Source organism: Myodes glareolus, chromosome 5 (assembly GCF_982192425.1).
Source record: "Myodes glareolus chromosome 5, mMyoGla1.1, whole genome shotgun sequence".
Classification (NCBI taxonomy): Eukaryota; Metazoa; Chordata; class Mammalia; order Rodentia; family Cricetidae; genus Myodes; species Myodes glareolus.
The window spans coordinates 96,689,946-96,705,804 of NC_142030.1; the positions used below are offsets into that span (position 1 = coordinate 96,689,946).

Consider the following 15,859-nt stretch of genomic DNA (forward strand, 5'->3'; position numbering starts at 1 on the left):
AGGCAGGAAAGATGGTGAATTATAGACCAGGAAAGGGGACTCACAAAGACCTGGCTGGGCACAATTTAGAACTGGAATAACAAAAGAACATAGTTGGAGCATGTCAGTACCACCAAGATCACTAATGATGAAGACAGGTATTTCCAACAAGTGTCTGACTCGGCTTTCACCTGTTGAACTTGTACAGAAGTGCCTACATTCTAAACACACACCCTAGTATCAATGGTCTCAATATGGAGTAATGAAGAAAACCAGGAATGCATTCATGCTTCAGCCCACCTATCTTAAACCAACATGCACAGAAGAGTTAAACTTGGTCCACTCACGTTTCCCCAGTGTGGGCTTTGCTGACTTTTTCCCTATGTAAATGCGGTGAGTGGATCCTACTGCTGCCCAAGAGAGGCTCCCTGAGGGAGAAATGCTGAATCAAGAGAAATACCAAGTCAAAGAGTTTCCAGATTTTCCTCAGCAAAGAAATTCTCAGAATCTTCTGGCAAATTAAGCCCACTTTTTGAAGTCCTTTTTTCACTTAGATAAGATTGGAAATAACTTAAACACTGATCGAGGCATGGGTGGAGGCAGAAGAATGGATTAATTTAAAGCCAGCCCATATCCTTGTTATAGAGTAAGACTGTATCTCAAAAAACTCAAACCAGAAAGTTTCCTCTTTCCTAGATGTTATCTAAATGAGCCATCTACATAATGCAGGAACAAATCATGTTCCGTCCATGCATATATAGGTATGGCTTATTCCTCAGGCTGGCTAAGTAATAAAATCAGATTTTAATTTCTCAGATAAGAAAACACACTTTTTGAAACCTCTTAAGGCAAGATATTTATAACTAATTAAACATTTCAAGCTGGTTCTCTAAAGTAAATCCTAACAAAAGGGACAGATAGGCCCAAAAGTTTGGGAGTCCGGTATAACTACTATCTGTTGGTACAAAGGATGCACTCATGACACCCCGTACCACGGAAGACATCTGAGAAGGCTGAACACTCTGAGTACCAGGGAAGACTGAGATGCACATCGACTGCTCTAAGGTTACCCGGGACTGGTACCACTGCCTTTCATTGCTACTACCTGCAACTAGAAGACATGGCAAGGCCTTCTCCACCAGTGGACACTGCCACTGAGTTGGTAACGCAGGCCTCCTGGAAGACTTTTGCAAACAAGCATTCCTTTGCTTTGGTCCCGAAAACTGCATGTTAGTAGCTAAGGCAAATATTTAGGAAGCACATGTTGATTTTGGAAAATTGGTTGAGAGAGGTAGACAGGAAGCCTCTGGTTACAATGTGCTTTTGCAAAAGGGTCACAAACCTAGGGAAACACACCTTAAGAATGAATCACTCTTTTATAGGACAATTTAAAGATAATGCTTTTTAATATTTTCAAGTATTAAAAAACTCATCAAAAATGTATCACCTTAACAGTACTTCGCACATGTGAAAAGTCACACCTAAGTTTGATACTATTTTGGTTATTTATGGCTACTTACAAGACTCACAATAGAATGTCCATTCACTGAGTCTTTTTTCTTTGGTAGAGTCTAATGGGACCATGCAGATGAACTATTTTAAGCAAACAAGATGTTTCAAGCAGATTCATGATGATATGAAATATGAGGGTTTTCCTTAGTGGAAAGGAAACTTAAGAAGATTCACACATTTTCCCCCATTGTGGTTTTAGCATCTTGTTCAGAGGTTGCAGAGTTGGAATAGTTCACACAATCCTGTAAAAATCACGACTGACTGCCTTTTAATAAATAGTCATTGTAAAGAATTACATTTACAGAGTGAAAAGTGAATACATAGCATTTCAATGTCAATTCTGGAAGTACTAAGTGTACTGATCCATAGCATATACACTATCTGTATAACTGTCCATCATTAGCACCAATAAGATTCAACAAAATTACCTTTATTCCCATACCTAAAAAACAAAAAAACCCCAACACATTTCTGAAAATCCTTAGTGAAGTTTAACTATAGTCCCAGACCTTAAATATTCACATTGTTTTCTATGTCACACTGAAAATAAGTAAATAAGTTCACTACTTTTCTGGATACTCTTTACAAAAGCTGATTAAAATTCCTGGCATCACTCCCAATGATACAGTAGCATGACCACCCCATGTCAGTTCACATGATGCTCTGTCGAGGTTTCACATCTAAGTCACCAAGAACAAAACCCTTCCCTCCCTCACCTTGCACTGTTTAATTCTATGCTAGTCCTTGAATATTACCACAGTGACACTGTAACTGCATCAGAATCACCATGTTTATGATACAATAGTATACCACACAGCAACAAAATCACATAGTAACAGATTACTGATGCAAGACAAAACAGAGCGAGGATGAGCCTGCTAGGCTGAGTTCCCACAAAGAGGCTCCTGACATCCCAAGTTCAAACAACATTGACCAAATAATCAACAATTTTCTTTAAAAAACAAAAAAACAAAAAAACAAAAAGCTACTGGCAAATTGAGTAATTGCTAAATAAAAGGAAAGTACAAGGTTCAACTCTAATATTTACAAGCACAACATACTGAATAAAATTACAATTGTGCACAGATCAGTGGCTTTATAACAAAACAGTTCATATACAGAGGAAAACTGTGATTCAAGACAAGTTGAATCCGACCCATTTTAAGAGACTCAACAGCTAAGACTTACCACAGAAATAAATTCAAGATTAAGCAACAGACAAGAGCCATACTATTGGTGCTTACACCAAAATTTAGACAAGTTGGTCTATCCCCTGACCAGGCGTCAGGTGACAGTGCAAGCCTCACCTCAATGAGAACCTACTAAGACGTGCAAACGAATGTAAAACCTCCAGCAGTGGCTGGCCTGAGGCTGGCCTTTTTCCTTACATTTTCCTGATAATGACCATAAGCTATAAATACAGGTACAATGCACAATCAGCAATGTTTTCTTTTTATTTATTGTTAGAATATAAAAGAATCAAGAGAGCATAGGTTTAATTTCATTTTTATAAGGAAGACTGCATTTACCTGAAAAAGAAATATGGTATCTCTCTCTTTCTCACCCCCACACTCACTCACTCTCTCTCTCCATGGGAAGAGTATATTCAAGACTATGGTGTCACTGCAAATGCTAAAGGAAAAGTGATCCCTGTTCACTGTTAAACTCTGTAGTGTCAAAGTCCTTGAAGAAATGGACCAATTCTCCATTGGGAGCTCCTGTGAGTTAAGTCACAGTCCTCCCCACGCCCGTTATTAACTGCTCTTCTACAGCACTGCAACAAGCCAACAAACATGTAAATGCACTTCACATCAAGTGTATGTAAACTTTATTATTATTTTTTCCTCTTCAAGCCTTCAGAACTTAGGGGCTGACTCTGCAGCCAATCTGGTCAGAACCTCTGAAGGCAAACTGAGAGCTTCCCAGTGTTAAGGACCACCCGTGGCACCGCATCCCGTCTAGTAGTGAAGTGTCCCCTCAGCGGCTTCCAGTAAGGCCTAGAGTTTAAGGTTAACATAAAAAAGTGCCACTTGTGTTTTAGATTAGTGATGGACTCTGACGAGAGAAAATAAAGTTATTTTGTATATTGTTATACTTACAAGCAGCTCCGATCCTGAGTATTTATGGTAATATCTAAACATACAAAAATGTATGTACATTTTTCTCCACTTTCTTGTAAACAGTTGTCAGTATTCTGTTTTATCCCTTTATCACTGAGACATGCAAACCATACATACAAGTATAAATACACAAAAGAAAAACAATTGACACTCATTCAAAGCCAAGCAACAACAAAAAACAGCTACAGTATTCAAATTATAAATAACAAAAGCTTGAGGCAGCTTAGATTCCTAGCAGCAGCCAGCCATTCATCCTAATGTTCTTAGCTGCATCTTCCATGCGTTTACAGTACTGGTAACACTATCGTATGTGGAGATAGACTTGTTTACTAGCATCTCTTCTTTTCAGAATGAAGAAAAAAGCAGCACTTACAAATATGGAAGCAGTGGCACCACTGCTGGACCAGGAGGAAATTTTCCATTCCAACCATTTTTAAATTAAAAAGCAAAGGAAAAGTTGACCTAAACAAATGATTACATATTCATTCCTTGGGCACTTAGCAGCGAGTCCAGCATGTCGAATGTGTCTTTGTAGTCCAAATGCTGGCTGCTTGTACTGTACTCGTGATTGGCCTCAGGACCGTGGGGCTCCACTGGTTTCTTGTCCAGTTTCACGAGGGTGCTGAGATGTCCGTAGCCCACCTGGTATGTGACAGGGGGAGGAGGGGGTAAGGGATGGTTAAAAACAGAGCTGTGAGAGGACAGATACTGCTTAACAGAGGAAGAACTAGATGAACTACCTGAACTTTTGGAACTTTTGCTCATTTTGGAGTGGTGGTTGTGGGAGGCATCGTTGATATGCAGCTTCTTCCTTGCACTGGAGCTGGAGGAGATGCCGTCGGGGCCCAGGCCCACAGGACTCCTCAGCACAGTAGGCGGCATCCCATCAGCAGCATGCTTAACGCCTCCGCTGTGCATGTGCAAATGCTTGTGGCTGCTGTGGTGGCGGTTGGCAGGATGTTCCTTGTGCTTCTCCTTGTGGTCTCTGCTGATGTGTGGGCTCGAGTGCTTGCTCTTCCCACTGCCTTCATCTGAAGAGCTGTGTCTTTCTGAGGACACTTTGATCTTCATCTTCAGCTCCTCTTTACTGGGACCTTTATCAGGGGGCGGGATGGGTATCCGTAACTTCAGTGATCCACTCTTTTCCCTTTTTTCTGCCACGTGTTTCTCAGGTTTGTCAGAGTTGGTGATGGGCAGTTTCATTTTAATGGGTGAAGTGACAGAACTGCCTGCGACTGCCGGCCCATGTTTGTGCTGCTGCTCTGCATGGGCAGCTATGTAATGATCCCGTGTGTCCAGGTCCAGGGTTTCCAGCTTCCGCTTTTCTCTGTACTTATCTAAAGACATTTTCTGAGGAACTACTCCAGGAACAGCAGGAACAGGCCCATGGTGCTTACTGCTCCCGGATTTGTGAGCGTATTCTTGCTTAGCTGATGAATGATCAGCAACTTTGTCTGGCCTGTGATGTAATCCTGAATGCAGTGTCATAGAAGGACCCTGCTGGAAGCTGATGTATTGGCTCCCAGAGAGAGTAGCCTCCTGCTTCTGTGTGTATCCCGGGTCTGTCCTGGCTGAATCTGGATGTTGAGGCCATTCTTGGTGTGACGACAAACTGTATGAGGTGCTGGGCATTCCTGCTGCCAGCACTGATAAATTATCAGATGCACGGCTGTCTTGAACGGAAGTATTTCCTGAATTTAGAGGTATTGGAGCAGGGAACGTTGACGTTGAAGGTTTCTGGAAACTTGGGTTGGCAGGCACACCAGTGACACTATCTACTAAAAGGGAATTCTGGACCAAAGATGAACCAAGCAGTGGTGTCTCTGATACTTGTCCATCTACTTTTGGTTTCTTAGCCATAGCCTAGTTAAATGAGAAACAGAAGAAACAATGACAGCACGGAAATTTAATAAAAAAGTCTTTGCTTGTAAAACTCTATAGGAAGTATATTGAAATAAACCACCTGGACTCAAGCTCTAAGGCAATAAATGGATATAACAGAAGACTGTAAGTTTTGAGAATCAGATACAATTATATCCTAACCCAGGACTTGAGATAGTAACCGGTGTAGGCTTTAGCCTCACTTGTAAAGCTACGAGAATTTCCCCATGACTAAGAATAAAAATAATTAAAAGATATATGATATAGAGAGTCCACTAGACACAGGATTAAACAACTACGAGCACCTGCAGTCCAAGTGTGGCACACTGTATTGGGAAATACTGCAAGGCGCAGTATTTAATCATTCCGTTTCAAAGCGTTCGCTAGGCAACTGCTAGGAGTGACAGATTGATATACTTTTGTTAAATCCTGCCAATTCTCTTACCCTCCAGTTTCGAATCCTCTTCAACCTACTAGGCGTTTTCTCCAATATTTGTAGAAACTCATGTGTTAGCTCTAAAAATAAAATTTAAATTTAAAGCTTAGACGGTGCCTTTAGGATCTGAACTTCTCTCAAGTGGGCAGCATTTAACAGGGGCCCTAACAGCGCATCTCTCTTTCACTGTTAACTTCCTATTCAGTCTTTAGCGTACACAGAAGTAGACACAACTCTCAACTGTTTATTTCAAAACTGAATTCATTTAAAAAATATCCCTCCAGTAGAAAAAGACAAGATCTCCTCAGTAAATTGGAAGCATGGGAACCATGGGAGAGGGTTGAAGGGGAGGGGAGAGAAAGGAATGGGAGCAGAGAAAAATGTAGAGCTCAATAAAATCAATAAGGAGAGAGAGAGAGAGAGAGAGAGAGAGAGAGAGAGAGAGAGAGAGAGAGCGCATCCTTCCCAGCATTTCTTTTGCTTACTAAGAAGATAAACTCTTGTGGGAGGTGGTGGTGGGAATCTCAACCAGACAAACAATATTGCAATATTTAACGTAGAAACGAGTCACCAATGGGTTCTTTAAAATTAGCAGGTATACGTTTGAGAAGAAGGTATTCATTTGTATATCCCTAAATGTATTTTCCCCAACAGGCTTAATTATAAAGAGAAAGAACAGTTCTACAATGAAGAACTCAACACCACCACTGTGATCAAGTGACCAGCACGATGGTAAGACACATTAAGGAACACTATCCCATGCTTTAAGAGAAAAGCCATACAACTACTGCAGCATTCTTGCCAACAATACTCAAAGTCAGAGATGAAAAAAAAAAAATCAAATTGGAAATCACTCTGTAAAGTCACTTATTAGTCCTCAAATCAGAAGCAATGAGAGAGAGAGAGAGAGAGAGAGAGAGAGAGAGAGAGAGAGAGAGAACGAGAACGCCCTGATAGCCTGAGGTAACTACCTGGACATTTCAATTGGATACAAACAGAACATAAGACCCTACACAGAGAAAATAGGGAATTCTGAACAGAACCAGGTTTAATTAGCACTATCAATACCAGTGTTAATCTCCCAATCTTATAATCAAATATTATATAAGACGCCAACAACAGAAGCTATCTATCCATCTCTAAGAAAATTTAAAAACTTGTGGTTTTTAGATTTTCTTTCCTCCAAATAAACTAGAAAACAAACAAACAAAACACCCTAACCATTTAAAAGTTCCATCTTCAGCTGGCCTTAGTTGGTTAGAATATGATGCAGATTAAAAAAAGCATGAAAGGTGACTATGGGGGGTAGGTGGGAAGGAGATCTATTTATTTCTCCCAAGAGGGAGAAAAAACAAGAAAAAACAACAACATATTTTATAAGTGGGGCAGACCAACAATAGTCAGGCAAATGTGAGCTGCAGTCCCACTACTGGCTTATAAACTGCTTGTGGCTCCTTTTCAGCTGATGTGGAGCTATATTTACAACAGAAACCCTACTGCCCCACAAACTGTAGAACTCAGGGCTCTGCACTTTCTATAGTAAAGTCAGTACTTTAATAGTAACCGAGGTAAACCCTGTCTTCCCATCAGCCTTCCTCTTGTAAAGAGACTGGAAGCCTAAAAACGAGTAAGCTGAAAAATCTGTTTGTTGTCTACTTTTTTCTGAAATCGAGCACCTGCTGGAGTGCCACTCACTCACCTTAACAATCTATCTTATTTTTTATCAGGAACCACTGTCTCTTACCAGAGACACTCAAATCTCAGGTTCATAACTGGTAGGACTTGTACCTAGTTTTTTCCTAATCATTCCTAATTAATTAATAATGTAAGAGAACATCACAAGGAAGAAACCCATTGGCCTAATGTTTCACAGTTTATATAGGAAGCTAGTACTCAACTTTGAGTTTACACTTCTAAAAGTGCTTGGGGTTGAGCCTAGGACTTTATCTATTACCTAGCTAGCTACACCCTGGTCCTAGTTGAAAAAACCAAACTGTTAAGTTATAACTCCAGCTTATTCTTTATTTTTATTTCTTTGAGACAGGGTCTCCCTGTGTATTTCTAGATGGCCTTGAACCCAGGATCTATCTGCCTTTGTCTCCCAATTACTAAGATTAACAGTATGTGTCACCACACCCAGTCCATCTTATTCACGGTCCACCGACCTACAGTATTTAATGAGGCAAGGAGACAGATTAGGACAAAATACGTATATGAAAATGCCATAGTGAAACTCATTCATTACATTATTTTGTGCATAAACTTCAAAATAATAAAATTTAATAATTCTATTTATTGAAGAACCCCAAAAAGGTTTTCTGTGTGAACTGGTGGTTAGTAAACATTTCATGGTTAATGTGGTTCATAGGTTCCTTATTGCAACGTACTCTATACTTTTAAGTTCTTCCATCAGATTACTAAAATGGAATTAAATTCAGGCTGTAAAGAGACATTATCTTCTGAAATTCGAACACTAGTAAATTACAGGACATCTGGGATTAACATTAGAGCCACTGTGGTGTACGTGTGGACTGACCAACACTGGCAACTACTTCAGGTAGCTAGCTAGTACATATACAGAAAAAGCTTACAGTATAGTCTTCACATAGGAAAGGACCTCTTCCCTCTGCTTACCATCTAGCAGCTCTAGGGTAACTGTAGGGTCCACATATTCCCACCAGTGCTTTCCATCAGTTGACACAGGGATCTCCCAATTGGACCATTTGCAAGCCAAATGAATGCATACACATGCTATCACCGTGGGTTTGTACTGAAGACAGAAGGTCGTAAGATGCAAACTGGTGTAGAGTGGATTTAAAAGTGGAGGGCCACAAAAATTCAAAATATGTAAAACAAAGAAAAACATTTGCCAGTAAGACAAAAGCAAACAAAATCAGAAGTGTTTTTCTTTACATAACGATATTCTATTAAATTAAGAGTGAACACTACTGAAAATTATAATAAAAAACCTTTACATAGATCACTTCCCTCATTTTCAACCCTCCACAGCATAGTAATATTTTATTTAATTGATTAATACTAATCATTTTTTTTGTTTTAAAACCTAACAATCACACAAAGGTAAAACAGTATATTTACAATAATCATCATATACAAAATACAACCTTTTAAACCTTTTTTGTGGTAATCTTGGTTTGTTTTTTTAACATTATGAAAAACGTAACGCAAAGACATTATATAACATAGCAATTTTAATGGCACAAAGATCAGACCATTTGATGTAACTTAACAGCAAAAGTACTTCTTAGTATATCAGAGTTGTTAGTCCCTGTTCATGTTTCTGTGTCCCTTCCAGCAAAGCCTCAAAGAGAACTTACCTTTTGCAAAAAAAATTTCAAGGCTCAAAATAGGTTAATACTAAGAAATACTATCTTTACTTTTCATTATATACCAAAAATTGGGTACATGACATTTTATAGGCTAGCTTTTTAAGCCAAGGTTTTTTTTTTTTTTTAATTAGTTTTTGGAGACAGGGTCTCATGTAGCCCAGACTGGCCTCAAACTCTTTGCATAGTCAAGGACAACCCTGACATCCTGATCTTCCTGTCTCTGTCTTCCAGTGCTGGCATGACAGGGGCATGACACCATGGCCAGTGAACTAAGTTTTGCTACACCAAAAAGATAGTTTGGTGTGCTTCCACAGTGCCCACTTAAAAAACTTTCAATATTTAATACCAACCCAGAACAGAATTATGCATTCAATTTTAGAGCCTCCTTCAAACTATTTTTCTAGTTTAGAATAGGTGAAACACACAAACACATACTACATTTTCATTTTCTATAAATGGAAATCGGGACTTCTGGAATAAAGAGTGTATCTCTGCAAGCCTAGGCACTGATGATACTTGACAACTTCTAATTTACTGTTTGGAATATTATCTAGAACAAGTCTCAAATCACATAAATTTTACTTAAGAAACTTTAGCAATTATTTTAAAAGACTGGATAAATGTGAAAATTAAAAAAAGAAATGTCATTTAACTATAATTGTAAACTAGAAATAGCTTTATACTTACCAAGTTTCTAGGTTAAGTTTAGCTCTGTGTAATCTTTAGCTGCTATTCAGGCTACCAAGTTTAGACTTATGCACTCACAAATCGAGAATATGCCACCAGAAAGCACCACTACACTTCACAGTGTGCATTTAACCCCTCTGTGCCCAAAGTCCCTTGTACAATACACCGCAAAGCAACCAGGAAGGTACCACCACAGTAGATGGTCCAGTCTCCTGTTGCAACAAGGGCAAGAGACACATTGAGGGGGCCCTGCATTAAAGGAAGCTATAGTGTGCTACAACAGTGCAACAAAGAGGGTCAGGATAACAACCTGTTGGTAGCCATGAAATAGGATGTCTGTGCCAAATCCTTGCTTGCTGTAAGAAAAGAAAGAAGAACGAAGACAATATCATCAGCCTCAATGTGTAAACACCACAAAACTCTTAATACAACAAAACATCAAAGATTTGTACACAAAAAGTAAATTTTACTTACTACTTACAAATATCACAAGAGCGCCATCATTTTCTATACTACTGAAAATCTTCAACAACATTCACTCAAATGTTCTTGCTATCCCCCATAGATCTGAGAAACAAGCCGATTTGCTTTTAGCTAGGCTAAACTTGTTACTAAGTTAAGCATCTAGTCAGCTAAAAGTTGAAATAAAGCATTCTCCTGGATTTAAAAAAAAACAAAAAACAAAAAGAAGAAGAAGAAGAAGAAAAGATTTTTGAAGTCTAATACAAAAATACAAAGAGTTGCCTGCCAAACTTAATCCTGTCATCATATTTAGGTTGGCTTAAATTTCCTTCAAAATGGAACAAACAACCCCCACCCCAAACTCAGAGCACAAACCTCAGTTCTTTATCACATTATTACACATTAACAAAAAGTAGGAAGCCCCACTATTTTTTTTTTAACTTACAGACTCCAATTAAAGATAATACCCAGAAAGAGGAGTTTTCTAAGGGGAATAAGGATGCTTCCGACACTAGTCCCCAACAGGAAAGCAATTTAACTAGTTCTGTAAGACACTAAACAGTTTTTCCCCTTCTCCTACCCCATATCCTTCCCAACAGGAAGGACCTCACCAGCCCTCCCCCCTTCTGTTCAAAATCACTGTTTACCTAGCTTGGCAGCCCCAAATCCCACCCTCCCTAGTCCCCAGACTCCTTCCCCTCCTGGTTGTCACTCTTGGCACCTGAAATCCCTGCTGCCCCATGTGATCATCAAGGGAGGGGTTAACAAAAGGGACTGGGTCTGGCAGAGCTGTGCTAAGGAAGACTGTCAGAGCACCAGAGGTCTTGGAGGCAGTGTGACATAAGTATGGTATTCTTTCCTGGTGGGGAGGGAAGGAGAGATCAGAGTGAAAGGTCCCTGTAAAATGACAACAGCCAATTCTGCAGCAAAGTAGCAACTGTCTCATCTGAAGTGGGAGGTGAGGGCTTTATATGAATCACACCCACCACCAAACAAACAAACACCCCATAAAATAATAAAACTTTCAATTGTGGTAACACATTTCCTAAGGGCTGTATCAAACAGGAATGAAGGGAAAATAGTCTTGTTAGTTCAAAGTTGTAACAGGGAAGGAAATAAAGACACTAAAGATAAAAGAACATCTTTAAAGGGAGGAAGCTCAGCTACCGCAAAGATGAGACAGACAGAGCCCCCACCCACTGTGATCTCTCTCTCTCTCTCTCTGTATCAAATTTGCAGTTTTTTAAAATGTAATTTAAAATCCAGCTTTATTTCCTAAGGCAATACATACACCTTTGTTAAACACATATAATGTCTTTCTTCATTAGGTTCCTGATTTAGAGTAAATTACATGGTCTGCTGTCTTGCAAAAACTATTCTTTAACTCAACATCTACAACTAGGTAAGTTAGTTATTTAAGTCTGTACTTTACTGTAACTAGGCAAGAGAATGTGCTACAAAATAAATTTGTATGATTGTGAAGAACAGGAACCATAATTAAAATATTGTGATTTACGAAGTGATTTCACTGATAATATAATCCTAGGATTAAAAAATATGAGTCTTGCAGACTGGTGGTGGTGCATACCTTTAATCCTAGCACTTGGGAGGCAGAGGCAGGAGAATCTCTGTGAGTTAGAGGCCAGCCAGGGCTGTTACACAGAGACTCTGTTTTGAAAAAGAAAAACAAACAAACAAACAAACAAAAAATCCCACAAAAATCTTAGAACTCTACTTTGTTAGCAAGAGTGTTGGTTATAGAGACCCTAGGCTTATTTTCCTATGTTGCCAGTAGCAAAACAAAGTGCTATCTAGATATAAAATGGAATGAATTTAGAATTCAATTTAGAATGAATTACAGTGTACACACACACATACACGCACGCACGCACACTCTCCAAAACAACAACAGAAATCCCACGGTCTTCAAAAGTCTTAGCCATTTTGTTTAAAAATCCTGCAAGATACCAAAAACACAGGATCTTATCTTCAAAAGAAGGAAAAACATAGGACTGCTCCCCAGAGGCTGTGATGTACCCATAAACAACCCAGAACCAGACAAGCAACACTGGCAACCTGTGGGAAGAGTTCTAGGGCCACAACAAACACAAAGGGCTCCTGTGTTTGTTTCTAAGGCTTAATAGAAACATAGGATGTGCTTTGTTAGTTTTTCCTATTATCATACAAAAGCAACCAAATGCACTTGGAGAAACACAAACAGAAATAGATGAATACTACTATTTCAAAATCACATTTTGCCCCGCCCCCAACTGTTGAGACACGGTTTCTCTGTGTAGCCCTGGCTATCCTGGAACTCACTTTGTTGACCAGGCAGGACTTGAACTGACAAAGATCTGCCTACCTCTGTCTCCCAGGTGCTGGAATTAGAGGTGTGTATAACCACTCCCCAGCTTACATTTTCCCTTCTTAATAAAACCCAACAAAAGGCTAGAAGAATACATAGCATCCATACCAATCCTAGAGGAAAGAAAACATCAACACTCATCCCAGATGGCTGAGGGACCACTCACCTCTTACTAACTGGGTGCATTTCACTACATCTGTGTGTGGGTGTTCAATGGTGATCTCAAAACCTGAAATGAAAAGCACTTTTTTTCCCAACTACTTACCACTACAATACTTGCCTGAGCAATGCAGCTCCCCATAAGATGTCTAATACACTCTTCAGTATTAAAGAGAAATCCAAAGCCAACATTAAAGCTTCTCATTGCTGACATGTCCATTACCCTCCAGAATAAATGATAACTAGTTTCTCACGTCTCAATAGGAAAACAGACAATTATTTTAAAAATATCAAGGCCATCTTCATTTAAAATTCAGAGTTTTAATTCACCTGAGTTCAAATCATCAAATAATTATTATGGCAGCAGATTACACATTTTCTCCTTTGAACATTAAGAATCTTTGTCTCAGAAGGATGTGGGAAAAAATTTCTCATAAACATCTATCTGCTGTCAACAGCAGCACCAAAGAACTTTACATACAGCAGCTCTATTCATTTTACTGTTAAACCAAAGGGGCACAGCTATATCTCCTAATAAGAATCATGCGGACAGTGAGCTACACAGGCAGACCGTTTCTAAAAACAGCTTCAGAAACCCAAGGAAAAGTGTTGGAAAGTTTTCAATGAATATCCAATCAGCTCTTCCATGTGGCAGGATTTTTGCTTTTACTACTTAGGTTCTTTAGAATGCTTAGTCTAAAATCTAACAAATGAGTAATCAGTGTTTATAAAGGTATATTTTATTTACACCTTTCTTGTAATTAACTAGCAAAATAACACTTCAAATAAAGAGATGTTTTTAACACATACTTAAATAGCAAGCATCCATTCTCTGAGTTTACGAATGCGTCATAAGGCATGAACATCATACAGCGACTACTTTTGTTAGTGACGCTGGGGATGGAACACAGCCCCATGAACACACAAGTTGAGAGTTCTTCTATCTGACTTCTACCTTCAGCTCCTATGTAATGCTTTCATACCATAAAAATACATCTGTTTTATAATGTATCATATTAATATCAAATGTTTGTAATACATAATTTTGTAATTAAGACGTTAAGTCAAATAACTGGATTCTAACTTCCACTTATGTATTTTTTGATAAAATTTAATTCATGCACTTTAAATAAGTTACTTTTATAATAAAAATCTGTCGGCACATGTAGCTATGCTTATTTCTTTTTTTGAGACAGGGTAACTATGTAGTACTGGAAGCCCTCAAACTCACAGAGAGCCACTTGCCCTGCCTCCTGAGGGCTGAGATTAAAGGTATGTACTTACATTTCTATTTAACATTTGAAAATGGAATAGCAGTGAAATAAAAACAAAAAATTTGCTACAATAGAGCAAATCTTATACCACATATAATCAGAATGGGAATGTAAAAGGTAAGAAAACTGCCCCAAGGTTACAATGGTTGTCAGAAACTTACAGATTTAAATTTGGATCTCCTCAGAGCTTATATTTATCTGACCTCAGCCTGTTATCTAACATTCCTTTTCCTTTGGTTTTTCTTCATAGTTCTGGCTGTCCTGGAACTACCTCTGTAGACCAGCCTGGTCTCCAGAACACAAGAGTCTGCCTCCAAGCGATGGGATTAAAGGTGTGCACCACCACCACCTGGCCCCAAACTAGTTTTAAACAATTTTCTTCAATAAGAGGCTATTCTAGAAATTTTTGTTAAGAATATTACATTAGTGAACACAAAATGACATGAGCACATACCCAGTGTTTGTAGCATTATGGTTTCAAGTAAAACCAGTTCTTGAGTCTGCTGAAGATAAGCCTGTCAGACAAAAATGGTATTAGACGTTTAAAATAAACACAACACCACTAGACTCCTAGACTGTTAGACCTCATGAGGATTATAGTTCACTAGTTGCTTACAAATACAAGGCAGTAGATGGAGTATGTTTGCTCTTGGGACAAGTCTAATACAGATAGTAAACAAAGCCAAAGGAACAAATAAAACAGTGCCATGAAGCAGGGTAGGTTAACTGAATAAAGACCCACAATCTGTGCAGCGTTTAAGTTCACAGGTACTGTTGCCTCTAGACACCAAGGACAGGAGCACCAGGCCAAGGAAGAGTACTTAACTCAAACCTGATCTTGAAGAAAAAACTTACCAACTATATCTGTGAGTTAATTTTAGAATTAATTTCCCTAGAAAAGGCAAATCTTAAGAGTCCTGGATCAATGTCATCCATTCACCATAGCGACACAAACTATCACAGAATCTTTCCTTAAAATCCAAGAACCAATCTCCCTTTCTCAAAGCTCTTGGAAGAAAGAATATAGAATTTTTCCCGCTACCCCAGTCTCAGGACCCAACAATTGACCCAGATGAGAAGGAAGTGAATAGATCATATTTGAGATGGGCATGGTGGCTACTCCCTTGAGTGCTGAGGCAGAATAACTCAGTTTGAGGCTAGTCTAGACTAACTATATACAGAGCTAGACCCAAGTAGATCTGTTCTAAATGCATGCACACACACATGAATGCTCATTTTTCTGAGACCACACTAACCCAGACAGTAAAATCACCTTTAATGTCACTAAGCTGATTCTTAAAACATTAGCATGTACATACTTGAGTGAGTTTATTCTAACAGCAACTATGAGAACCACTGTCAAACAATTACAATTGCTTATTGCATGCAGTGGTTATTTTGTTCATTTAAAGATCAGCATTAATTTATCAATCTTCTATCAGAATCTAAATTTAGGACTTTAAACTTGTCCTAAATCAAATGGAACTAACAAAATTTGGTAGCTACTAGGTGAAGAGTCCCGATTGAATGACTTACCTACCCATAATGCTAGAAAAAAAGGCCCACACTTGCAGGTCTTATTTTAGGATGTCACAGAACTTGAGAAGGGTAACCAAAGGGTAACCAAACTAGAA

The 15,859-nt window shown here is 38.8% G+C and overlaps 1 protein-coding gene across 6 annotated transcripts in view; it reads right to left on the reverse strand.

The window, feature by feature from the left end:
* Positions 1 to 1,366: 1,366 nt before the first annotated feature.
* The window catches only part of Ccnt2 (cyclin T2), a 30,577-nt gene continuing 16,084 nt past the window's right edge, over positions 1,367 to 15,859 (reverse strand). The window contains exons 4-10 of one of the 6 annotated variants that reach the window (XM_048443770.3): positions 14,680 to 14,740; positions 12,959 to 13,021; positions 10,276 to 10,321; positions 8,563 to 8,726; positions 5,938 to 6,008; positions 4,352 to 5,474; positions 1,367 to 4,253 (exon numbers count right to left, since the gene is read on the reverse strand). In XM_048443770.3, coding sequence (XP_048299727.3) covers positions 4,186 to 4,253; positions 4,352 to 5,474; positions 5,938 to 6,008; positions 8,563 to 8,726; positions 10,276 to 10,321; positions 12,959 to 13,021; positions 14,680 to 14,740 — 1,596 coding nt within the window. In that variant the 3' untranslated portion in view covers positions 1,367 to 4,185. Of the gene's footprint in view, positions 5,475 to 5,937; positions 6,009 to 8,562; positions 8,727 to 9,965; positions 10,322 to 10,439; positions 13,022 to 14,679; positions 14,741 to 15,859 lie in introns of those variants that run through there. The other 5 variants (XM_048443772.3, XM_087906575.1, XM_048443773.3 and 2 more) reach the window with 5 other exon arrangements.